The sequence below is a fragment of the Vipera ursinii genome (assembly GCF_947247035.1).
Source record: "Vipera ursinii genome assembly, chromosome: Z".
Lineage (NCBI taxonomy): Eukaryota > Metazoa > Chordata > Lepidosauria > Squamata > Viperidae > Vipera > Vipera ursinii.
In genome coordinates, this window is record NC_139517.1 from 62652950 (window position 1) to 62680778 (window position 27829).

The 27829-nt window shown below is 43.1% G+C and overlaps 1 protein-coding gene across 1 annotated transcript in view; it reads right to left on the reverse strand.

Moving 5' to 3' along the window:
* CNTNAP2 (contactin associated protein 2) overlaps positions 1-27829 on the reverse strand; it is a gene marked incomplete at its 5' end in the record, with an annotated part of 1430381 nt that overhangs the window by 490177 nt on the left and 912375 nt on the right. The window contains one exon of the mRNA XM_083378276.1: positions 21595-21701. Coding sequence (XP_083234402.1) covers positions 21595-21701 — 107 coding nt within the window. The remainder of the gene's footprint in view (positions 1-21594; positions 21702-27829) is intronic.

The window sequence follows — 27829 nt, forward strand, 5'->3', positions numbered from 1 at the left end:
GTTAACTGATTAGATTTTTGTGTGGGAAAATTAGAGTTAATTTTGCTTCTTCAGAACTGAGATACACATTCAATAAAGATTATCTTTTATGGCACCTTGAAGCCATAAAGTTTCCTTAACATTGAATTCACTAGTTGAATGCGTGACATTAAATCAACTCTCATGAAGTTATGAGTGCAGCCTACTCAGAGGCTTCCAGGAGGACTGTAGCATAATGATGTCAGGAACAGAAAAGAAGACTGAGACTGCAGCCACAGCCAAGCCAGAGCTGGTCCTTACTCAAGAAGCACTGGCGGTAGTACAACTGGACTTCAGGGTACAACCACTGGTAACATGATCCACGTTGAGAGTGAAGAAGATGGGACAGCCACTAATGGATGAAGAGGGGGGCCATGCCAGGGCTCCTTTATGCAGGAAAAAAGGTCCAATTGACAAGCAGCATGAGGAAGGCCACCAAGATGGAGTTTCCTTTGGTCCCATCAGGAATTGCAATAACCCAGAGAAGTGAGTGGAAGACCAAGCTGTGGACTGGAAGGAATCAGCAGAGCGGAAACCTCTAACCACCTCCCTCAGCCCTTCGGTGGAGCAGCTGCTAGAGAAGTTTGGAGAACTGGACATGTGAGGAGTAGAACAGGTGAGATTCCTGGGTCAGGGGGCAGCACTGGAGATGTAGGTGTGAGGAGAAGATATGCAAGATCCCCAGGCTGAGGGGTATTGTTGGAGATGGCTTAAGCTGTGGTTCAGTCCTTTTTCCCATTCCAACCAACAGTACTAACCCAAGTGTGCTAGGGATCAGCAGGAAGCAGGAGAATAGCTGGGCCCTACTGGCGAACACTAGGCAGCTCCACCTAATCCCTGCAGGGGGGAAGCTCCAGCCCATGCAGCCCAACAGGTTGTGAGGTGCTACCCAGATACCTACTGATTCAAGATGAGAGGATGAGAGATAAGGATAAGGGCACCATAAAACTCTGAGCTGGTATTGCTTAGATACTAGCAGTCATATCAGTGATGGTCTGTCTGCTAAAATGAAGCAAGGCTATGGCATGCACTTGAAAAAAAAAACTGAGATGCCTTTAATTGTGGAGTCTGTCTGGCAAAAACAAAGAATGTGTAACACTTGTATCCTTTCTAGATAGTTAGAAGACTGATAACAGTAACAAAGAGTTAGACATCCTGCATACCTCAGCTAGAAGTTAGGACTAGGGATGGCCTGTAGCAAATAGAATATTAGATAACTCCTGGATCATTCATTAGGAATATGGATGGCTAGAGATCAATAGGACAATTGTTAGATCATTACTAAAATGTTTATTATATAATTTGTTTTATATATCCCACCGTATCCTACCTTCTGCTTTAGTGAAAATGTCTAAAGTTTTCTTAATTCTGTTGTTTGAGGTTCCTTGGCATTTTCTAGGCAGGATCCCTTTCCTTGGAGTGCTTCAATAAAAGGAAACAAAACCTACACCTCATGTCTGGTGTTCTTCATTGGCTTCAGCACCAGGCTCAGATTCCAATTGGGGACAAGAATTTGAGGGCTCATCCTAGGATTCCATTCCTGGATTCAATTGGAAGACACCAAAGACCACTGGAAAACGTTGCCTGGATGGGTAAGATTAGTGGCTGAAAGGTGTGTGAATGGTCTGAAATAGAACTCCCAGTCTCTGACCAGGAGTGTATGTTTTTGTATATGTCAGCTACCTATAAACTTTTGGAAATGATTGGGTACAGGAATCCATGTGTCTCATTAATGCATGGAGTGGATTGATTGAATGCAATAAGCCACTGTCTAAATGAATATCCAGCTCTGAAGAAATCCTTGGTGATATTTTCATCAAATTCAAAGGCTGAAGCCCCAAAGAAATTGAGGAGCAGGAACCACCACCTGAATCCAAAACCACAGTGATAACTATAAAGGGCTAAGCAAAGGCAAGCAGCATGAGTCCTTGACAAGAGAGGACAGCAATGCCCTAATCAAGCCATGGTAGCACTGAGATGATTTGGGGCAATATAAAAGCAGCCACTAGAAGCTTGCCCTTTACTCCCTCTCTTGAAAACCTGACCTGGGTTCCACATGTGTTACTCCTTTCCCTGTACGCAGACATTTGGGTCAAGTTATACAATTCTCTCTTACCAAAATTCTAGCTTGTCACAGAAAATACATCTCTACCTTTCTCCTGTTGATGACTCACATTTCAAGGCAAGATCTCTCAGATAATTACTCTCAAGTAACCTCAGGAAACAAAATTCAATAAAGCTTTCAATTGTATATTTGTAGCCTATTTTTTGTTTTCAATAGCACAAGATAATAAAATTTGTAGGTGGCATTTTTCCCTGATATGAATACAATAACATTCATATTTTCACACTGTCCAGTCTCAATGCTAAACAAGCAAACTGTATTTCCAATTCCATATTAAAATTGTTAAATGGACTATGAAAATATGCATTGGCTATGGATACACAAAATGATTAATAACAGTAACAATGGCATAATTTTGAAAAGATACTTTTAATTGCTCTTTAGGTCCAAATGAAGCAATTAGTACCTTTCTTATCATTATCCTTGGTAGGAAGCAAAATTGTCTATTTAAGCATTTCTTTTGACAGCAGATTGTATGAATTCTCATTTCCAGATCTTTGCACTCAATGAAATATATTCTTTGGAAGACAAATGCTGTACAATTCTCCACTAGTTGACAAATAGAGATCTATTTAGATCTATTTAATTTATTTAATTAGATAATCTTAATTTATTATTATTTACACTATGATTTTCACCAGTACTTCCAAGTATGCCAGTTCTGCCTTTCTAATGGTATATAGCATGAACATAATTTTCATATGATCCTTGTTTCTTTTTTTCATGTCTAGCTTTCTATAGAAAACTAACCTCCAGTGAATCAGGACTTTGGTTTATTTAACTCAGAACTGGTGAGCAACAAATGAGCTGTGGTGGTGCACTGGTTAGAATGCAAAATTGCAGGCAAACTCTGTCCACTGCCAGGAGTTCAATCATTACTGGCTCAAGGTTGATTTAGCCTTCCATCCTTCCAAGATTAGTAAAATGAGGACCCAGATTGCTGACTCTGTAAACCACTTAGAGAGTGCAATAAAGCACTATGAAGCAGTATAAAAGTCTAAGTAGTATTGCTATTTTCAAGTTTCAGCCAGAGGCTTTTCTAGTTAGAGATATGAATCTTTTGGATATAAAACTGAAACCAATGGCATGCAAAACATATGCTACTATACAAATTTATTTTTGAAACTGAGGCAGTTTTAGGAGCCTCAGAAACAAAAAAATAAAACATTTCCTATCAGTTTTTGCATACCCAATCCAGCAAGTTTGGAAAATCATGTGGCCAGGATATTTTCTTCATACGATTATGATATATTTGCAATCATCTTCCTGTATCTATTCTTCTAAACTAGGAATGAATTATATGGCGAATGTCATGTAAAAAGTGCATATCTGCTTCTAGTTTTGGTGTCATGGCTATGCAGACACAGGAAGATTTTCTGTGTTTGATTTTGCCCTGCTGGGGGACCCCGGAAAAGATCTAAAGTCACCCCATAGAGGCAGAAAGCAAGGAGGGGACCCTCATTGATTGGGGGTGGGTGGGCGGCAGGCCTCCTGTTTGATCTGAGGAAGCCCTCCAAACTGGTGGGGGAAAGACTGGCTACATTCACATAACCAGTCAGAAGCTGCTGTCAAAGGAAGACATCAGCAACATGGAGGAAACTGGGTGAGATCTAAGCCTCTCTTTATGACTTTAAGACTTCTTCCTGAAATTCTGCCCAAAGCACTCCCCTCCCCCCGAGGAGTGAAAGGGAATTTCTACTCCATTCCCTCAGGAAAGTGGTGAATTGAAAAACTGAAAAATGGCATTGATGACATCTAGTGGTAACTTATGGCACTACAATTTATTTATGTCTAAAAAAAACCTGGCTCGAAGCCCAGAGCTAGATAAGACTTTGGCTGCCCTTGAAGCTTTTATTATTGAGAACTGCATCTCAGAAAAAGGAACAGACTTGGAGGCGGCTTATCTATGTGGCACAGGTGATAATATTATTTTAAAATTGGTCTGTCTGAACTGTGAACACAAACACTGATTCAGAACTGTATTATGGAACTATTTTTCTGTAGAAGAAACATATACTACTGCCTGATATGATGAAACACTTTGGCTTATAAATCGTGACTGTTAAACAAGCTTTAATGATTCTTTTTTTCTCCCTGGACAGAAAGGATATATTTCTCATTGGACAGAAAAAAAGAACTTTATTTATATTTATATTTATATTATAGGAGAGTTTTAAGAAGGCTAGTACAGAAAAATACAGAAAAATAGAGGAAGAATTATTTGATCATCCAAATGCACTGACTTGGAAAGTTAGCTTTCTTGGAAGAAAGCAAAAGAGTAAGACTGAAGAAAATAAAAGCTTTGACCTATCAGAGGGGATCTTATATTACCAATTAGATGTTTGGATATGGTTAAAAATAGATTGCTAGAAATAGAAGTATTATTATAACTAGACAAATAGGATTTGTAATCATAGTATCATATCTTGGTATGAAAAAGGAAATTAGAATATGTTAAGAACTTTGAATAAGGAAAGCTTTTAGTTACATAAACATAACTTGTCCTGAAATTATAAATGATTGGGATATTTTGAACATGGATGGGAAATTAAAATTGAAAAAAACAAAAATAGGATATAGACTGAATAAATGGATATTGAGTGCAAATGCAATTAAGATATGTTTTGGTTAGAAAAGATATTCTAAACTGATATTATTGACACTATTAGAAAAATGTAACAAATTTTGACAGGCAATTGTATGTTTACTTATAACAATAAGAATTATATTTGCTTAATATGGAAAAATGTCTATTACCAGAAGAAGAGAGTATGTACTGGAGGGTGCAATACTGGATTTAGTTTAAAGAAGCTTACATGTACCACGGAATCACTAATGGTCTCAGTCATCATGTTGTCTATTAGGCACTTGATTGTAAAAATAGAAATTAATAAAATATTTATAAAAAAGAAAAAGTGCATATTTTATAAGGTTCAAAGTTAATTCAAACATTTTCAGAATGAAAAGACAGTTTCCCTGTGTATATATAATCTCCCAGTTATCATTCTCTCCTTTCTGTTCCATGTTACAAGCTCATAAAACATTCCAATTCCTGATGTAATATTCAGTATGCCCTGTCGAAACATACACCAAATTAAAAAGCAAGCATGAAATATTAAAAAAAGGAAGATAGGCAGCTGACAAAACACCTCTGAAATGACTTTGGACTTAATCATGTTGTTGAGAAAAAAGGCCATTAACGTTTGTGGTAATGAAGACAAGGTTAGGAAAAACTGTCATCAGAGTGATAAAGATGAATGTGCCTTTGATATTGCAGATAGTAAAGAGGATGATTGACAAGTGGAGATGAAATTGAGCTACCACAAAATATTTCAGTCTGGCAGCTCAATCTGAGTATGGAAGCCAAACAGCTTTATTGAAAGTCAAAAGGTTTTATTTCATAACAATTTTAACTATTGTAGTTTAGAGTGAAAAGGTATGAATATTGGTAGAAAATATGATTTAAATCACTACAATTTTAAATAAGAAAAAATAACAGCTAGCTACATACGTTTTTCAATGAGAATTATGGTTGAATTTGCACATACCCCTTAAGTAGGATTTGTTTAATTAATAACCTACACTGTCTGGAGTTTTGTAGGCAAGATTTAGTAGTCTTTTATTTATGAAGATTTTGAATTCTGATAGACCATATTGAATCGCTGCAGCAAGCGGGAGATCGAACAGATTCCTAACCAACCTAGCTGACAACATTGTCATGCAAAAAGTAAAGGAGGGAACTAGACATAAAGGTATACTGGACTTAATCCTTACAAATAAGAAGTGATAGAGGGAATTTAAATTGCCAGAACCTTGGATAAATTGACCATGTCGTACTGGAATTTAATATAATGCAAACACTAGCAATAGAAAACAATCCAAACTTAAACTTCAAAAGAGCTGACTTTAACAAATTGAGAGAGAATCTAGGAAAGACCCCATACATGAAAATCCTAAAGGGGAAAAACAACCCAAGAAGCATGAGAAACCCTGAAAAATGCAATCATAAAAACCCAGACCAGCACAATACCACTGAAAAAATTAAAACAAGAAATTCAAGAAGAAACCAGCATGGCTGCACAAAGATTCCTCTGATAAACTGAAAGACAAAAAGAATAAATACAAAAAATGGAAAAAGGGGCACATAAGTAAGGCCGATTATCAGCAGATATCCAGAACATGCAATGATAAATTCAGGAAAGCAAAGGCTCAGAACAAACAAAGACTTGCAACAGAAATCAAGGTTATTAAAAAAAGTTTCTTCCAACATATTAACAACAAGAAAAAAGTCAAGGAAACTGTAGGCCCACTAAAGAGAGAAGATGGCAAGGAAATAATAGGCAACAGGGAGAAAGCAGAGCTGCTTAACTCATACTTTGCATCAATCTTGACACAAAAAGAAACTGTAGCCCAACATACCAAAAAAACCATTAGACAAAAGACAAACTAGAAAGAAAAATTAAAATAAGCAAGAAAATAGTAAAAAAAAACCAAAAAAACTATCAGACCTTGCTGAGTATAAATCACCAGGACCCAACAGATTACATCCCAGAGTTCTGAAGGAACTGGCAGATGTTATCTCAGAACCATTGCACCACATCTTTCATAAATCTTGGAGCACCGGGAAAGTATCTGAGGATTGGAAAAGGGCTGAACCACGTCAGCCCTTTTCCAATCTTCAAGAAAGGGGGGGGGGGGAAGTGGATCCAGAAAACTACAGACCAATCAGTTTAACATCAATATCTGGGAAGATCCTAGAAAAGATAAGCAAAAAACAGGTCTGCAAACAACTAGAAGCAAATAAAGTTATGACTAGTATCAAGCATGGGTTTGTTAAAAACAGATCATGCAAAACCAAACTTATTTCATTATTTGATAAAGTGACTAAACTAGTAGACCAGTGAAATGCTGTGGACGTAATATACTTAGATTTCAGTAAGGCATTTGACAAAGTAGACCACAAGCTACTCCTTGGTAAGCTAGAAAACAGTGGAATAGACAACATCACCACAAGATGGATCTTTAGCTGGCTGGCAAACCGCACTCAATAAGTAGTCCTCAATGGCACTGCATCCACATGGAGAGAAGTAAGCAGTGGGGTAGCAGAAGGTTCTGTCTTAGACCCAGTACTCTTCAATATTTTCATAAATGACTTAGAAGAAGGAATTGAAGAGGACCTCATCAAATTTGCAGATGACACCAAATTGACAGGAGTAGCCAACACCCCAGAAGACGAACTCAGGATCCAAAAAGATCTCAACAAACTTGAACAGTGGATCCTATCCAACAAAATGAGTTTCAGTGTGGAGAAAAGCAAAGTTTTATATCTAGGCAGGAAAAATCAAAAGTACAAATACAGATTGGGTGAGACCTGGCTTAAAAACAATAACTGTGAAAGGGACCTTGGAGTCCTAGTGGACAATCACACGACTATGAGCCAGCAGTGTGCAGCAGCAACCAAAAAAGTTAATACAATCCTGGGTTGTATAAACAGAGGCATAGAATCAAGATCACGCGAAGTATTATTACCATTTTATAAAACCCTAGTAAGACCACACCTGGAATACTGCAGCCAATTTTGGTCGCCATATAACAAACAAGATGTTGAGAGTTTGGAAAAAAAAAGAGAAGAGCAACTAAGATGATCAAAGGACTGGAGACTAAAACATATGAAGAAAGGTTGCAAGACTTGGGTTTGGCTAGTCTAAAGAAAAGAAGAAATATGGGAGATATGATAGAAGTATTACAGTATTTGAGGAGCTGTCACAAGGAAGAGGGGGTCATGTTTGTGGGAAGAATTCAGAGAAAGAAATAGTTTGGGGAATATTAAAAAGTCAGAATATATTTCCCCAAAGAAATAATGAAGATCTTTAAAAAGGCAGACATTTCTCCACACACCCTCCCCCAACCAGACAACTCCGACCGATTGCGATTAAGAATCCTCACCAGGTCTTATCTCGCTGCGATAAGGGTGGCAAAATCCAACTACTTTTCCACCCTCATCGCGTCCACAGATAATCGCAAGGCTGCCTTGTTCAGGGTGACTCGCTCCCTACTGAACCAAGAGGTGAGGGAGGAACCCTTGCAGGGTCGAGCCGAGGAATTCGGTCAATATCTGCTGGATAAAATTGCTCGGATTCGAACCAGCCTGGACTCCAACTGGGCTGAGCTGGAACAACAAGGCATGGACAGTCTTGTCGACGTCATCTGGGAGGAATTTGATCCTGTGACTCCTAAGGAAGTGGACAGGATTATGAGGAGGTTGAGCTCCTCCACATGCTTACTGGACCCGTGCCCTTCCTGGCTGGCATATGCAGCTCGAGAGGGGACACGAGGCTGGTTCCTGGCGGTCATCTCCGCTTCTCTGAGTGAGGGTCACTTCCCCACCACCTTGAAGGAGGCGGTGGTGAGACCTCTCCTCAAGAAGCCCACCTTGGACCCATCCTCATTGAATAACTTTCGTCCAGTCTCCAATCTTCGCTTCCTTGCGAAGGTTGTTGAGAGCGTGGTGGCGCACCAACTCCCTCAGATCCTGGATGAAGCGGTTTATCTAGACCCATACCAATCGGGCTTCAGGCCGGGCTACAGCACGGAGACGGCATTGGTCACTCTGATAAATGATCTCTGGAGAGCCCGGGACAGGGGCCATTCCTCTGTCCTAGTCTTATTAGACCTCTCGGCGGCTTTCGATACCATCGACCATGGTATCTTGCTGCGACGCCTCAGGGGACTGGGAGTGGGAGGCACGGTTCTGCGTTGGTTCTCCTCTTTTCTCCAGGGTCGCTCGCAGTCGGTGCTGGCAGGGGGACAGAGGTCGACCCCGAGGCCTCTCGCTTGCGGAGTCCCTCAGGGGTCGGTCCTCTCGCCTCTCCTGTTCAACATCTACATGAAACCGCTGGGCGAGATCATTCGCAGCTTTGGAGTAGGGTACCATCAGTATGCTGATGACACCCAGCTTTTCATCTCAACTCCAAACAACATCAGTGATGCCCTCGACGTGATGTCCCGCTGCCTGAAAGTGGTCCGGGAATGGATGGGGAGGAACAGGCTTCAACTGAACCCGGACAAGACTGAATGGCTGTACGTACCGGCAAGCCAGGATACTCAGAACATCCCATCCCTTAACATCGGGGACAAGTTACTACCCCCTGTTGATAGGGCCCGCAACCTGGGTGTCCTCCTAGACTCGCAGCTCTCCCTGGAAGATCACATAGGAGCTGTGACCAAGGGGGCCTTCTCCCGGGTTCGACTAGTTCGCCAATTATGGCCTTATCTGGACCTGGATGCCTTACGTACAGTCACCCATGCTCTTGTGACCTCTCGCCTAGACTACTGTAACGCTCTCTACATGGGGCTGCCCTTGAGATCCACTCTGAAGCTTCAACTGGTGCAAAGTGCAGCGGCACGGACACTCTTGGGAGCCTCCCGATACTCCCATATCACACCTCTCCTCCGTGTGCTGCACTGGCTTCCAGTTGCCTTCCGTGTGAAGTTCAAGGTGCTAACAATGACATACAAAGCCCTACATGGCATGGGTCCGGACTACCTACGGGAGCACCTTCTGCCAATGTCAGCACCCCACCGTCCTGTGCGCTCCCACAGAGAGGGCCTCCTCAGGGTGCCACCGCTCAAGGAATGTTGGCTGGTGGCCCCCAGGGGGAGGGCATTCTCAGTGGGTGCGCCAGCCCTCTGGAACAGCTTACCAACCGAAATCCGGATGGCCCCCGACCTCCGCACCTTCCGGCGCGACTTAAAAACTTACCTGTTCCAGCAGTCCGGCCTGGCCTGATATCTCTAATTGGGGTCCCAGTTTGTTTTTTACTATTGTTTTTTTCCACTATTGTTCATTCTGTATACCTACCTTATTCTGTACACCGCCCCGAGTCCCTCGGGAGAAGGGCGGTTTATAAAAACAAACAAACAAACAAACAAATAAATAAATAAATAAATAAATAAATAAATAAATAAATAAATAAACTCAGCAGAAACCAGCTTTTAGAAATGCAAATGTAATAATCCCTTCATGAAGGTTGGAGCCTTCCAGCTAGAAACTGAAGAAATTAGGAAGACAGTTAAAATCTACATATCCCACCTAAATTTTTTTAAAAGAATTTTATTGGATTTTATAGGATTAGGAAAAAAATAGGGTTGGGGTTTAGGGTGGGGTTGGGATCGAGGTTGGGATTAGGACAGGGTTGGGGTAAACATTGGGGTTATCCCCCATTAACATTTTCAATATTTAGCAAACAGAATATTGTCAGGGTACATATATTTAGCTAACCATAATTAATATACTAATAGATAACAATAGTAAGTATGATTAGTTATCATTTTGTTGTTGTTGTTGTTATTTGCGAAGTCGTGTCCGACCCATCGCGACCCTATGGACAATGTTCCTCCAGGCCTTCCTGTCCTCTACCATCTTCTGGAGTCCATTTAAGCTCACACCTACTGCTTCAATGACTCCATCCAGCCACCTCATTCTCTGTCGTCCCCTTCTTCTATTGCCCTCAATCTTTCCCAGCATTAGGCTCTTCTCCAGTGAGTCCTTCCTTCTCATTAGGTGGCCAAAGTATTTGAGTTTTAGCTTCAGGATCTGGCCTTCTAAAGAGCAGTCAGGGTTGATCTCCTCTAGGACTGACCGGTTTGATCGCCTTGCAGTCCAAGGGACTCGCAGGAGTCTTCTCCAGCACCATAGTTCAAAGGCTTCAATTCTTTGGCGCTCAGACTTTCTTATGGTCCAACTTTCACTGCCATACATTGCAACTGGAAAGACCATGGCCTTGACTATACGCACTTTTGTTGACAGGGTGATGTCTGCTTTTTAGTGTGCTGTCTAGATTTGCCATGGCTTTCCTCCCGAGGAGCAAGTGTCTTTTAATTTCTTGACTACAGTCCCCATCTGCAGTGATCTTGGAGCCCAGGAAAATAAAATCTGTCACTACCTCCATTTCTTCCCCATCTATTTGCCAGGAATTGAGAGGGCCAGATGCCATGATCTTGGTTTTCTTAATGTTTAGTTTCAACCCAAGTTTTGCACTCTCCTTCTTCACCCGCAACAAGAGGCTCTTTAGTTCTTCTTCACTTTCTGCCATTAGAGTGATATCATCTGCATATCTTAGGTTGTTGATGTTTCTTCCGGCAATCTTAATTCCAACTTTTGATTCATCTAGCCCTGCCTTTCTCATGATGTGCTCTGCATATAAGTTAAATAGGCAAGGCGACAGTATACAGCCTTGCCAGACTCCTTTCCCAATTTTGAACCAATCAGTGGTTCCGTGTCCAGTTCTCACTGTTGCTTCTTGGCCCGCATATAGGTTTCTCAAGAGACAAATACGATGGTCTGGTATGCCCATCTCTTTAAGGACTTGCCACAGTTTGTTATGATCCACACAATCAAAGGCTTTAGCATAGTCAATGAAGCAGAAGTAGATGTTTTTCTGGAACTCTCTAGCTTTCTCCATGATCCAGCGTATGTTAGCAATTTGATCTCTAGTTCCTCTGCCTCTTCGAAATCCTGCCTGTACTTCTGGTAGTTCTCGATCCACATACTGCTGGAGTCTAGCTTGTAGAATTTTAAGCATAACTTTACTAGCATGAGAAATGAGTGCAATGGTGCAATAGTTTGAACATTCTTTGGCACTGCCTTTCTTTGTAATTGGAATGTAAACTGAATGTAAACTGTGGCCACTGTTGAGTTTTCCAAATTTGCTGGCAAATTGAGTGTAGCACTTTTACTGCATTGTCTTTTAAGATTTTGAATAGCTCAGCTGGAATACTGTCACCTCCACTAGCTTTGTTGTTGCTCAGCTTTTCTAAGGCCCACTTCACTTCACATTCTAGGATGTCTGGCTCGAGGTCAGTGACCACCTCATTGTGATTATCAGGGACGTTAAGCTCATTCTTGTATAGTTCTTTTGTGTAATTTTGCCACCTCTTCTTAATCTCTTCTGCCTCTGTTAGGTCCCTGCCATTTTGGTCCTTTATCATGCCCATTTTTGCATGAAACGTTCCTTTCATCTCTCCAATTTTCTTGAAAAGATCTCTGGTCCTCCCTATTCTATTGTTTTCTTCTATTTCTTTGCACTGTTCATTTAAGAAGGCATTCTTATCTCTTGTAGCTATTCTCTGGAATTCTGCATTCAATTGGGCATATCTTTCTTTTTCTCCCTTGCCTTTTGCTTCCCTCCTTTCCTCAGCTATTTGCAAAGCTTCCTCAGACAGCCATTTTGCTTTCTTGCATTTTTTTTCTTTGGGATGGTTTTAGTTGCTACCACTCCTTTAGCCACATATTAAATTCTGCTATATGCTGGCCTTTTCCATTTTGCTCCTTATACACTGGTAAGACCTCTGAAAAAGTGAGCCTACAGCCTATTCTGCTGAGTTTCTGCCCCAAGCTCTGGAAATCATTCTGCACAGAGAGTACGTCGTTTTGGGACAGATCATTAGTGCCAAGATGTACAATAGCATCCATATCACAGTCTTTGCTGGCATTGTTGACTATTTTGAAAATATGCTTCTTGTCCCTACTGGCAGTAGCACCTGGAAGACACCTGACCTCTTTTGAAACTTCTGTATCCTTTCCTAAATTTACATCCCTTATAATTCAATCACCAACCACCAACCACCAAGAAGGTGGCTTCTCTTTTTGGGTACCTTTCTTTTCTTGCGTAAAAATGCCCCTTCTGAGGATCATGCTCACTACTTAAAGCAGTTGAAGGCACAATATAAGACACTTCTAAAAGGAAAGGAAAGTGTGGCTCTGAAGGAGTCTTGGCACAGACTAATTGCATCAGTCAGGACAAAAAATGCATCCCTTTTTTGGCACATCACCAGAGGATTGGGGAAATTCCCCCTACCCACAACTAATCAGGTACTGATATATGCCTGGGAATAATATTCTGTAACTAAGGAGAGCAAAATTAGTTTGGACCAAATCCCTTTGGTCCCTGTATGCTAATTCCACCTTGAAAGTGAGGTGTAATCCTCAAGGGACTTTAACCGGCCCAGTAAGGGTACAAAAAGGGTTATGGCATCCTGTCCCCCTCTCTTTTTAACTTGTATATCAACCCAATGATCGATCTCTTACAGAACCCTGATCTGAATCCGCCTAACCTAGCATAATGCAAAATCCTGATTCTCCTATATGCTGACAATGCTGCTATTATGTCACAAACTCCTGTAGGACTGAAGAAAGCAATTAGGGTAACACTTGGCTATTGCAGACAGAACAAGTTGGTCCTTAACTTGGATAAATCAAAAATTTTAGTTTTTTGCTAAAAGACCCAGTCAATACACCTGGAAAATAGAAGGACATTGTTTAGAACAGGTTACAACATTTAGATACCTTGGGGTGGTTTTCCACTTGCAAGGGATATGAAAGGCACACCTGAATCATACATTGCAAGCAGCCAATAGGTCTTCAATTGCAATTAAACATTTCTTTTATACAGACGGAGGTCAATTAGTATCTGCTCCCTTAAAACTTTTCAAGGCCAAAACATTGGTGCAAATTCTATATGGGGCACAAACAGGAATCCTTGCAAAGAAAAACTTGCTAGAAACCATACAAACCAAATTCCTGTGAGCCATCTTAGCTGCACCCAAAGGAACTCCAAATGCCCAGTTAAGAATTGAGACAGGCATGCCTCAAATTCAGGTAAGAGCCTGGAAGATAATGATCATTCATTGGCTTAAAATGCATTTCTTTCCAGAGGGACTGTCCCCACTAGTGTTGACTGACAACTTCCCCTCCCCCTGGAAACAGGTGATAGATCACAAGCTGGACTCTTTTGGGTTCTCATCAGTATTCTTAATGCCCCTAGGCTTTGACCAAGCAAAGCAAGTAGTAATCAATAGAATGAAGGACATGGAGTTCCAAGAACTAAATAGGTTGCCTCTCCACAGTACGGATAGAATCAAACAGGGGTGTGGGAACCGGCAAGATATCTACAGTAAATGATCTGAAATTCCCAAAACGAAGAATAGCTTTCTTCAGAGTCAGATATAACATTCTCCACTCAGCACTCCTCCAGGGCACAGACTTGGCAAACAAAGGGGCAACTGCCCCTCTTATGTACCTAGCCAGGTATACTTGGAAACAATCCCATTGTCCGGATTTCCCACCAAAGACTGCCCTGCCAATCCTGACAGGGCACCTTGCCACCTGGTGGTGTCAGTGGCTATCTCTGTGAACATCTCCTATATACATACTATATATACATAACACCCCTTCCCCCATACAAAAAAACAAATAATAATTTAATTAATGGGAACAATAAACAACTAATGGAATAAAACCTGCAGTGTTGAGCTTGGTTTTGTTTATATTACCCTAGCCTCAATTTGAATTGAATTTGAATTTATTAAATTTATATGCCGCCCTTCTCCCTAAGGCACAGATCTGCAACCCGCGGCCGTCTCCTGCGGCTCCCAGTCCTCTGCCATGTGCAGTCCAAAAAAAAAGTGGGACTAAAAAAGTTCAACCAATCAATTCAAATATGCAGGGTAGGTGCATATCTCGCCTTGGCTCCACTCTTCAGTCAAACCAGGGTACGCGCATGTGCACACATTTTTTGCAGCTCCCAGTGTTTCCTTTTGTGAGGGAACCAGTTCCGAGTGGCTCTTTCACTGTTTTAGGTTGCTGACCCCTGCCCTAAGGACTCAGGGAGGCTCACAACAATAAAAAGCTAAAAACATAAAATACAAAATTTAAAAAAGAATTAAACAATGAAGTAAATACATAACAATAGACCCAGTAAAACCAAATTTAAAACTACAGTCAGTCCAGGCTCGATTGTTGGAACATCCATGTCTTCAGGTCACAGCGGAAGGACCGAAGGTCAGGGGCCATCCTCAGCTCCGGGGGCAGTTCATTCCAGAGGGTCGGTGCACCCACAGAGAAGGCTCTCCCCCTGGGGGTTGCCAGCCGGCATTGCTTAGCTGACGGCACCTTGAGGAGGCCGACTCTGTGGGAGCGAACCGGGCGATGGGAGGTTGATAATGGCAGCAGGTGGTCTCGCAAGTACCCCAGGCCTAAGCCATGTAGGGCTTTAAAAGCACCTTGAATCGCACCCAGAGGACAACCGGAAGCCAGTGCAGCTCATGCAGGAGTGGAGTATCGAGAAACTCCCATAAGCACCTGCGTGGCCACATTTTGCACCAGCTGAAGCCTCCGGGTGCACTTCAAGGGCAGCCCCATGTAGAGAGTGTTGCAGTAATCCAGGCGAGAAGTGACAAGGGCATGGGTGACTGTGCATAGGGCATCTCGGTCCAAAAAGGGGCACAACTGGCACACCAGGTGAACCTGTGTGAAGGTCCCCCTGGTCACAGCAGTTAGATGATCCTCTAAGTTAAGCCATGAATCCAGGAGGACACCCAAGTTGAGAGGCCTTTCAGAGGGGGGCAATACCTCCCCCCCATCAAAAGAACATGTTGGACAATATGAGATGATGGTATCCACAGACATTCGGTTTTGGAGGGGTTCAGCCTGAGCCTGTTCCTTCCCATCCAGACCTGCACCGCCTCCAGGCACCGGGACATCACATCAAGGTCATCATTGGGTTGGTTTGGGGTGGAGATGAACAACTGGGTATCATCTGCATATTGGTGATACCTCACCCCAAAGCCACGGATGATCTCACCCAGCAGCTTCATATAAATGTTAAACAGGAGGGGGGAGAGAACCGACCCCTGAGGCACCCCACAAGTGAGGGGCCTCGGGGTAGATCTCTGCCCCCCTGCCAATACAAACTGCAAGTGGCCTGAGAGGTAGGAGGAGAACCACCGTAAAACAGTGCCTCCCACTCCCAACCCCTCAAGCCATTGCAGCAGGATACCATGGTCAATGGTATCAAAAGCCGCTGAATAGGACCAGGACAGAGGAACAGCCCCTGTCCTGGGCCTGCCAGAGATCATCTACCAGTGTGACCAATACCATTTCCATGCTGTACCCAGACCTGAAACTGGACTGGCATGGGTCCAGATAGTCTGCTTCATCCAGGAATTGTGGAAGCTGACACGCCACAACACTCTCAACAACCTTCGCTACAAAGCGAAGGTTGGAGACAGGACGATAGTTATTCAAGGAGGCTGGGGCCAGAGCAGGCTTCTTGAGAAGGGGCCTCACCACCGCCTCTTTTAAGGTGGAGGGGAAGACACCCTCCATCAGTGAAGCGTTGACAACTGCCTGGAGCTAGCCCCCTGTCACCTCTCCAGCAGCAAAACCAGCCAGGAGGGAGATGGGTCCAATAGACAAGTTGTAGCGCTCAGTCTACGCGTAATCTTGTCCACATCATCCAAAGAAACAGGGTCAAGCTCACCCCAAATAGTATAACCAAGACTTGTCCTCTCCATTCCACCAGATTCCACCCAGTCAGAGTCCAAACCAGTCTGGATCTGAGCGATTTTGTCCTGCAGATACTGTACAAATTCCTCATCCCTACAATGCAAGGGGTCATTCCTCGGTTGCTGATTTAACAGTGAGTGGGTCACTCTAAACAGGACAGCTGGGTGGTTATCTGCAGATGCAATGAGACTGGAAAAGTAAACATGCTTTGCCGCTTCCATTGCCCCTAGGTAAGACTTAAGACAAGTTCTTAGCCATGTTTGATCAGATTCGTATCTGCTGGACCTCCAACAGCTTTCTAGGCATCTTTTCTGGTGCTTCATCTCCAGGAGCTCCTCGGTAAACCAGGGGGCCACCTGGGATCTGCGCTGGGTCAGAGGCCGCAAAGGCAGAACTCGATCCAAGGCCCCAGCAGCAGCCCTATCCCAGGCTACCACTAGGGCCTCAGCAGAGTTGTGGGCAAGGGAAGCAGGAAATGTCCCAAGCTCTGTCTGGAACCTCTCAGGGTCCATCAGGTGCCTAGGGCAGAACCACCTGGTTGGTTCCACCTCCCAGTGGCGGGGGGTGACGTATTGGAGGTCTAGCCAGAGAAGAAAATGATTGGACCATGACAGGGTTGGATGGTTAAATCCCCGCTACCCAGATCATTAATCCACTGTCCAGAGATAAAAACCAGGTCGAGTGTGTGCCCTCCATTATGGGTCAGGTCTTGAATTACTTGAGTCAGGTCCATGGCTGTCATGGAAGCCATGAACTCCCGAGCCAATTCAGATGCCTCACCTGTGGAAGGCAGATTGAAATCCCCCAGAACTATAAGCCTAGGGAACTTAATCGTCAACCCAGGCAGGATGTCGAGGAGCTTGGGCAGGGCTGATGACATGCAGCTGGGAGACAGGTATGTAATCAATCAGCCCAACTGAACTCCAAGACCCCACTTCAAAAGGAGAGACTCACACCCGCCTATCTGAGGGACAGTGGCCACTCGTGGACAAAGACTCTTCCTAATAATAACCACCACCACCCCACCCCTGCCCTGGGCCCAGGGCTGGTGAAGCACCCAGAAGCCCAGTGGGCATAGTTCCAAGAGGGGGACAACCCCCCTCTTTGCCTAACCAGGTCTCTGTGATGCAGGCCAGGTCCACATTCTCCTCCTCAATAAGATCATGTATGAAGGGAGCCTTGTTTGCCATGGACCTGGCGTTGAAATAAACCAACCTGAGCCCAGGGTCCTGCATTGCTATGCCCCCGGGGGAGCAAGAAGAGCCATGAGGGCAGGAACAGGCAACCGCTTGAAGACAGCAGTGGCCCGTTCCCCGATAGCAATAAAGTCCTCTGCTCCCACACTCTCTGCCCCTCCCAATCACCATCAAAATGGGAAGACCCTCCTCACTTGGAGCTGAGTCCACCCCCAAACCCCTATTGCCCCCCACGACCGTCCGATGGTCTGGACTGCTGTCCGGATTGAACTCCCCCAAGTTCATTCTGGATCCCTTGGGCCACCCCCCCTCCCAGATCCCCTTAAAATTTTATATAACAATCTAGATAAATATCCCCTCAGACTCTTCTTTGAGGCATGCCATCTCTCGGGGTCCCACAACCCATCATCAAGAGAGATCTTATGTAAGATAGATGGACACTTCTGCAATAGGGGGGAATCTCAGAAGCGAGTAGAGTTCTTCAAAAGTATAAGGTAGCATACAGAGGGAAGCGGTAGCATCGGACAATGGAGGGTGCCAGTAGATGGAAATAATAGATCAGTCAGCCTGTGGTAGGTCCCAAAGCCACAATCAGGGTAAAGTAAAGTAATAAACGGTGGTGACAGCAAAAGCCATAAGGTAGTGATGACAAAATGGTGTTGACAAGTGATGAAGTCCAAAAAAGGGGAGGCAGCCCAATGACAATGGTGACGGGCCCAAAACAACAGGATTCAGGCATGGCAACAAGGGCAGCTGCAACCTTCACAGCAGGAAGAAAGCAGCAGCAGCAGCAGCAGACCCCATAGCTGCAACCACAATGCCCACAGGTTCACCACACTCACAGAGCCGAAGTCGACAAGTGGCAGAGGGGTGGGGGAGAAATGACATCAAAGCCCCCTTTCCCTGCCACAACCCTGGTCTCAACAAAACAAGCAAGCACAAGCAGAGTCAAAATTCCGGCACAAGATCACTCGGCCCAGCTCTGGTCGGCTCGGACATACAGAGAAACAGTCAAGTCAAGTCGGCCCCACCCAGCCACCAGCGTCCTCTCACTGGTGAGCTAAACAATCAACCTCTTTGGATTCTCCTCCTCCGTCCTCTGTCATTCCGAGCTGTATCCTGACAGGGGAGGGCGCCAACGGTCCACCAGTAGCTCCACCGACTAACCAAGCCCAAACAATGGCAAAAAAGCCCCATGGCAACCCAGCAAAGCCAAAAACCGCTCCGCACTAGGAGCTCAGAAGGCAACAAGCAGCCATCTTAGACATGTGCAGAGTCCTTGAGATATGCCGGTGGCCTATGGATCCTTGCTGACTGTTTCACTGCTTGCCCCGCATTCTGGTCACCCAGATTAGCAAGGGCAACTGGATCTGCAATGTAGTCATCCCTTGGGACGCCATCAGGGTCCTGATTACCGGCCAGATGTTGCTCTGGAGACATATTTTGAGGCTTTTCAGGTTATCTCTTCCTCAACAGGTCAATGTGTCTCCTCACCACGTGACCTTCCTACACCTCTACAATGTAGGATACAGGCTCCGTTTTGCCCACTACCACCCCCTGGATCCAGGTAGGCCCTATAGACCATGATTCCAGGCCCAAACCTTTTCACCAATGTGCAATTCTCTTGTGGTGTCTGGTTGCTCCTGTTGAGCTGACATTCTGTCTGGGTGTAGTCTGTCCAACTTAATAATGAGCCGCCGTCCCCAACGCAACTCAGCAGGGTTCTTGCCCGTAGCTGTACATGGAGTGGTATGTTGTGCCAAAAGAAACTGAGCTAACTGGTGATGCCAATCTCCACTGATGATGCGCCTCAATGCGTCCTTGGTTGTCCTCACCATTCGTTCTGCCAAACCATTAGTCGACTGGTGGAAAGGCGCTGATGTGACGTGTCTAATTGAGTTGGCTCTGGTAAATCCCTGGAAATCAGCAGATGTGAATTGTGGGCCATTATCAGAGACCAAGACATCAGGCAACCCATGAGTGGCAAATAGTCCCCACAGCACTTGAATTGTCTTTGCAGTGGTCATCCTAGAGACTGGGACTACTTCTAGCCATCTAGAGTGACTGTCAACCACTACCAGGAACGATTGCCCCTGAAAAGGCCCAGCATAATCGATGTGTATCCTAGACCATGGGGTGTGAGTTGCTTCCCATTTGTGAATGGGAGCCTGTGGCTGTTCTGGCCTTGACCTCTGGCACGTGTAGATCCCCATTACCTGCTCCTCTATGGCTTTGTCAAGACCAGGCCACCATTAGTAGCTCCTAGCTAATGCCTTTGTCCTTACAATGCCAGGATGCCCCTCGTGTAACAATTGTAAGACCCTTTCCCTCAATTTCTCTGGAATAATAACTCTACTACCCCACAGCAAACATCCTTTATGAGAAGACAACTCATGTCTCCTCATAAAATATGCCTGGAATTCCGGCCCTGGGCTCTTGTCCTGCCACCCAGATGCTACCCATGAGCTGACCCTGCTCAGTACCTTGTCTGCTGTGGTGCCAGCAGCAATATCCTTCACCTGTAGAGGACAATCTGAAAGATGTTGGATGAGTAGGATCTGCTCCGCCGGTGCTGGATCTGGGTCATTGCTCATCATTGGCAGCCTGCTTAATGCATCTGCATGGCCCATGTCCTTTCCCGGTTTATGGACTAGTTTGCAAGCATAAGCGGATAGGAAAATGGACCACCTCAGCATTCTTGGGGAAACAATTTGTGGTGTTTGTTTGTCAGTTGTGAACAACCCCAACAATGGTTTGTGATCAGTAAAAATGGTGAACTCCCTGCCATACAGGTAATCATGGATTTTTTTTACTCCTGACACAATTGCCAGAGCTTCCTTGTCAATTTGTGCATAATTCCTTTCTGCTTTGGACAGAGTTTGGGAGTAATGTGCAATAGGCCTTTGCTCCCCATTTTCCTCTATATGACTTAATACAGTGCCCACCCCATAAGGGGATGCATCACACACGATGCAGATAGGCTTATTTTCTATAAAATGTGTGATGGTAGAATCACTAGATAACAGTTTTTTAAGATTTGTAAAACTTTGTTCATGGACCTTGGTCCAGATCCATGGAGTTTTCTTATCTAACAGCCTGTATAAAAGTTCTGCAATTGCTGCTTTGTGGGGTAAAAATGTGTGATAGAAATGCGTGTTTGATGATTCAAAAGCATGGACATGGAAGACAATTTGGCAAAGAAAGTAAGCCAGAATAAGACTGAAAGAAATTGGAGTTTTGACCTACTCGTGAGAATTAAAATAGAATATATTCAAATAGATAAGATGTGTTCTTTGAATACTAGATATCGTTATGAGTTGAGATAAAGAAGACTTTGGTCATTTAAAACTTAGAAGTATAAATGTAAATAGTTAAATTTGAATATTGAGTTGCTTATAAAGTTTAAATGTAAAGGTAATTAAGATATATATAAGCTAAAAATCCATTGATGAATGTAACAAATATGTTTTTATTTAGCAGTAATAATAAAAAATACTAGTTTAAATATGAGATAATAGATATTAAGAGAAAAAGATAAGAAGTATTACATGTTGAAATAGGAGGAATCTTGGTTACTAAATTTAAGATATCTTGAAATTACCAGAAAATAAGAATACTATATTGTATTATTAATTAATTGATGATGTGCAGAAATGGATAGATTGATACTGAAAATGAAAGAGAAAGAATATTCAGTTTATTTTAGAACATGGGATACCTTTTATCATTGGCTAGAAAAACGAGGTAGAGAGAAAGGAACTTAATATGTATTAAGAAGTTAAATGTTGGAACCCAGACAACATGTTACTGATAAAATATTAAGCACATGATTATAAAGATTAATAAAAATATGTATAAAAACCAATTATCATTATGGGTGGCAGCATGAAGTCTCAAATCCCACTTACAGTTATGGCATGTGGCTCCACTGTATCCAGTTCCATCACAGGTACAACTGAAGCTATCCCATGTTTGGGTACACTTCCCTCCATGCTCACAGTGATTGGGCACACACCTGTTGAGATATGAAACAGTGACAATTAAGCAAGGTTGAATGAATGCCTGCATTCTGAGATTGCCAAATAGCAAAACCTCTTGTGCCAATCTGCTGTACTACTGCAATTAATCTTTGTTAGCTTTATGTGAATTAATATAATTCATGACTGAACATGGCAGGTGCATAAGTTGATGTATTGTGCAATGAATGCCCCATTCAATGACAGAGAAGGAGATTGAAGAGATAATGATGGATCATGGATTTTTTGACACTTACGTTTTTAAAGGTCACAAACAACTTTCCTTTTTAAAGAGGAAATTAGATGTAGTATGCAAGTAATGTTAACTTTCAATAGAAAGTGTACTGCAATATGTATTTAAATCTTTTATTAAAAATAAGTTTTTTTTAAAAAAGCTCATTTTACCTTATCAGCCTGAGAATTTAAAAGGAAGCAACAGTTGATGCCGTTAAAAGCAGTGGGAATGATGCTATATTGCCCTAGCTTAGATAATTCAAAGGCATGTTTTGAAGGATCATGAACAAGTTAGCCTCCTTTAATTATTAATTTAATAATGCCTAGTATCATAAACTTATCTTTTTCTCTTAGTAGTTGGAAGGCAAACTGTTTGTCTGCCATTTTGACAAATTCAGGTAGATCTTCAGGGTTTTGTGGTGTTTCTTTGTCAACATGTATACATTGGTGGCATACTACCATAACAAAAATACCTGCATTCATGAATTAAGATATAAAGCATGCAGAAGAGTCAACAATGTAACAGAATAACAGTATTGGAAGAGAACTTGGAGGTCATCTAGTCTAATCCCCCACTCAGCAAGGAGATGTTATACCATTCCAGACAAGTAGCTGTCCACTCTTCTCTTCTTAAAAGTTCTGCTATAATTTCTAGTCTATAGTTTACTTGAGTAATTTTATCTCATGCTTTTTATTGTTTTATCAATTTATAAAACACAAAGAAAAATAAAAGTAGGATATTAAGGGAAGGAAAAAGAGAGGAGGAAAGAAAATATGAGGTACAAGGGAAAAAAGAAAGGAGCATTGACATCCATCTCTTTTTAGCACATACAAGGTAACAACATTACAGTTCAACTTTTTACTTTAACACATTAGTATATAACTAGCCATTTCTGTGACAACAAATCTATCTAATTGGAAAAAACAAAATCAAAGTTTTATTTTTTTTTATCACAAGCACAAAATCCAAAAGTAATGTCCAAATAAACAACATAGTTAAATAGATTCTCCTCTTTCATTAAAACAATCAATTTAACCATTTCTGTTTCATCTTCTTTGCTATGGAAATAATATGTATTTCTATTTGCACTTAATAATCTTTATAAACTATTACCATTTATATTAACAAAATTCACTGTATGCTTTCAGATTCTTTAACCTTAAAGGGAAAATACTTGGTTTATATTCCAAAATTGCAATTGACTCCTCTGCATTTGTGAAATTGGCTCAGTGGTTTGGTAACACATATTTGCATCTCTGAAGTAGTTTTGAGAAGTTTTTTAAACATCCTTGGAGCATAGCTGATCTATGAACTGATGGATTTTATTTAAAGATTCTTCATATACATCTCTAATAATTTGCTCTTCCATCTTCTTAACTGTTGGAATAACCATGATCTCTGTTCCTATACATGAAGCTGGCTAGTACTTTTCTACCGTGGAAAGTCTTCAGTGGATCATGAATAAGGAAGTAAACAAAGAAACCTAGGAGAGATGTCATTGGCTACAGCCATATAAGGGCATAATTACAGAATCTTTCACACCATTGGCTATTCCATATAAGGCAAATTCTGACGCCTCCTGCAGGTGATTGGTCATTACTGTATTTGAATCTACTATTAACACCAATGTCTCCTTTCAGGATAGGTTTAGAAGAATACGTGTGTACTTAAATCATGCAGGATTGGCACAATGTAAAACCATTTAATCCTGATTGGTTGATTTGAACAATAATAAAACATGATTGGTTGCTTATACTATAAATAAACGAGGTCCACCGCTCCTCATGGTTTGGTGTTCATCCCAGGAGCAGCGGAGCCCTCACCCCGAGAGATCTCTGTGTCCTTCTTTCATGGGCGCCAACCCTGGGCGGGAGCAGCCCCTGCTGCTAATTATCACCAGCAGCTAATTATTCTCAACCCGGCTGCACAAGCAGCAGGTTCCCAGCAACTGGTGACCCCGATGTGATTCTACGTCTTCAGCTGTCCATTCTCATTCGCCCGATGGTGGCCGCGACTCATCCTCATCCGTCGCTAGACGCAGGACTTTTCGTGAGTATGGGCGGAAAATTCTCTCAACAACAGACAGCGCATCTGCAGGAGTTGAGGGAATTAATTGATAATTGCAGGAAATTGGCTGCTTCTAAAACAGGCAAGCAACTTTCCCCGGTCAAAAACAGAGACTTAATTCGGCTTCTTTCTTATGTGTGGGAACAATGCCCAAAATATTCTGAAAGGGGATCACTCAAATTGGCTACATGGACCAAATTAGGAGAATATTTTCATGAGACCCCTAGGGCTCCAGTAAAATTTTTAAACTTGTGGAGGATCATAATGGAATGTTTAACTCTCCACTATGCATGTTTTAACCAGATAGGAGGGACGGACGGAACATTGGCCTTCTCCGTGCCGCCCCCACCCTATGAAAAATCGGAGAAACTTCCTCCTACTTCTTCTCTTTACCCTGCTGTGCCTGTCCCTCCCTCTGCTCCCAACCAAGAGGAAAAAGCCTCTGAGTTTGTTGCCATCACTATTTCTAAACCTCCTCCTCCTCCCTTCCCTCCCCCTCCCTTCCCTCCTCCTCCTTCTTCAGATCTCCGTCCTCCCCGCCCCACTCAAAGGGCACCTTTTGTTCACTCTATGCTTGCAGCTCGTGCCTCTGGGATGTTAGATCCAGAGGATTTAGAAGCTTGTGCTGCCTATCCTGTCACCTTTGTAGTTCCTCAGGCTGCTGCGGCTGCTGCGGCTCCCACTGCTGCTGATGGGGGGGCTGCAGCTGATGGGGCAGCCGCTGCTGCCCCACCACCACCTCCACCTGCACTACCTATTTATGCTCCTCTAGCTCCAAAAACTATTAAGGACATTAAAGCTGCTGTGACTCAATATGGCCTTCATTCTAAATACACTCTCGGCCTGATCACAGTTTTGAGTCACCTTGGCACTCATATGACCATCACTGCTTATCGCATGCTGTTTGATATGATTTTAACCCCAGCTCAAAACGTTGTTTGGTCAGCAGAATATGCCAAACAAATCCAAATTTTAGAAGGGAGAGGTCTTCCCCAAGATGTAACCAAAGAACAACTATTGGGGGCAGGCCAATTCCTAAATCTGGACAATCAACTCTGAATGAACCAAGCTGGCTTTCCTTTAATCACACAAGCTGCTATGGCTGCGCTCAGGAAAGTTGATGAGTCTGGCAGAACACTCACCCAGACATTTTCTAAGATCCAGCAAGGATCAAACGAAAGTTATCAAGACTTCATCAGTCATTTGACGACTGCTATAGAAAGACAAATTGACAACGTTCAGGCTCAAAATGAAATTCTGCTCAAATTAGCTTTTGAAAATGCAAACAAAGATTGTCAGAAAGTGTTTCAGGCTATCGCAAACAAGCCTGGGGTCACTGTGGCGGAAATGTTGGAGCAATGCCGCATCATTGGCACCACCTCCTACTCCATGGAAGCACTGGCATCAGCCATGGTCACTTGCTTTTCTACCCATGGGGAACTCCAAAAGGGGTCCCAACTGGGCGGAAATTGCTTTAACTGTGGTAAGCCAGGCCACTTCAAATCTCAATGTAGAGCCCCCGGTGGAGGTGCTTCCAAATCAGGCAACCAATCAGCTAAACCAAAAACGGTGTGCCCCTGCTGCAAAAAGGGGTTCCATTGGGCCAATCAATGCCTCACCTCTTCTGGCTCCCAGCAGGGAAACTAGAGGAGGGGCAGTCAGCCAGCCCGACACCAAAGGCTGACATTTCTTTTCCTCTTAATGCTTCTAACCCCTCTGAACTTTTCACTGATTCTCTTTTTCATTCTCCCCCTATTCGCATAGTCGCCTCAGAAGAGGTTGAAATTAATGTTCCTGGCTTAGTCTATTTTCTGCCTACTGAACCCGATCCTAAATGCCCTTTACCTCCTAAAGGCCCACTCCTGGTTTTTCCAGTGCGCGATCTCATTGCTAGGGGAATTCTAGCTTCCCCATTTTTGCGAGACTCTCGTGACTTTTCCTCTGTTGCAATGGCGGTTACCAGAAACTCACCCACGATTTTTCACAAAGGGGACCTCATGGTGTAAGCCATTTTGTTGGTCCCAGTCATGGCTCTGCCCTCCTCTGAGGTCATGGATGTGCTTGCAGTTGAGCAGCCAGTCCAAGATGGCCGCCCCATGATGACGTTTACTAACAATGACCAGAGTTTTTCTGGTTTATTGGATACAGGGGCGGATGTCAGTGTCATCTGATCTTCGGAATGGCCACAGGGCTGGGAGACTGAGAGCGCCCCAGCTGTCAGAGGAGTAGGGGGAATTCAACACGCCGTGTGCAGCACGAGGTGGCTCCCGGTAACTTCTTCCTTTGTTTCTTCAGTTGCTTACTTTCAACCTGTAATATTGCCTATTCACACAAATCTGTGGGGTCGTGATTTGATGCAACAGTTTCAAGCTAAATTGACACTTGAATAGATTCACTATGTCTATTTCACCTTTAAAGCTCCAATTGACAACTGATACTCCTGTTTGGATAAACCAATGGCCCCTCACCTTAGAAAAGTTACACGCTTTAAAGCAATTAGTTAAGGAGCAATTGGAAAGTGCTCATATTGAGCCATCCAACAGTCCTTACAATATGCCTGTCTTTGTCATTAAAAAGAAATCTGGAAAATGGAGATTTTTGCACGACCTCCGTGCGATAAATGCGATAATTAAACCAATGGGGGCGCTACAACTTTGCCTGCCAAATCCGAATTTGATTCCTCAAAATTACGACCTCATGATCATTGACTTGAAAGATGCTTTCTTTTCTATTCCTTTATGCGAGGAAGATAGACAACTGTTTGCTTTTACTTTGCCTGTTCTCAAAACTCTGAGCCTGCTCAGCGATACCAATGGAAGGTTTTACCTCAAGGCATGCTTAATAGCCCCACCATGTGTCAATGGTATGTGGCAAAGGTGTTGCAACCATATCGTGATAAGCATCCACATTTTTGGTTTATCATTATATGGACGATATTTTAATTGCAGCACCAGGCCCCAAAGGAACTGTTATGGCCACTTTTGTCTTTTTAACAAGGATTTTAAATCAGTTTGGTTTTTTTGTCAGTCCTCAAAAGATCCAGCAGATGTCGCCATTTTCCTATCTGGGCCACAAATTGTTGAGCACAGCTGCTCATCCACACATCCCGGCATTACATTTGCCTCCAGAACCAACCTTGGTACAACTTCAACAGTATCTGGGCACAATAAACTGGGCCAGGCCTTATTTGTCCTTGTCTACTGCTGATTTGTCTCCCTTGTTTCATGCCTTGTCCTCTGCTAAACATCCTGCAGACAGAATTGTACTCACATCATCTCATTTTGAATCCTTGCAACTGGTGAGTAATGCCCTACAAAAGGTCTGGGTGGACCGCAGCATCCCGGATGTTCCTTTTGCTGCTATTATTTTAAACAAAAAATCACTTTTCACAGCTGCAATTGTTCAACATACTGACAAACTGAAAATCATTGAATGGATTCATTTGTCTCACACTCCAAAGGTTTCCATTCTCACTAAAGAAGCTCAATTGGCACAAATCATCTTTAAAATTCGGCACAGGACGAAAGCCCTTGCAGGCCAAGAAATTCACACTCTTTTCATTCCAATGTCACTGCAGATCTGGGAACAAGTATTCCAGCACTACAGTGACCTTCAATATTCCTTGGCGGATTGGCATGGGAAAATCTCTTGCCATCCACCTCCAGATTATCGTTTGCAATTAGTCTGAACTATTCCAATCAGATGGCATTCACCTCTTTCCCCCAGTCCTCTCAGAAATGCTGTTACAGTTTTTGCGGATGGTAGTAAGGGAGGAGGTGCTTGTGCCTGGTTGGAAAATGGTTCTTGGAAAACAGAATTAACCAC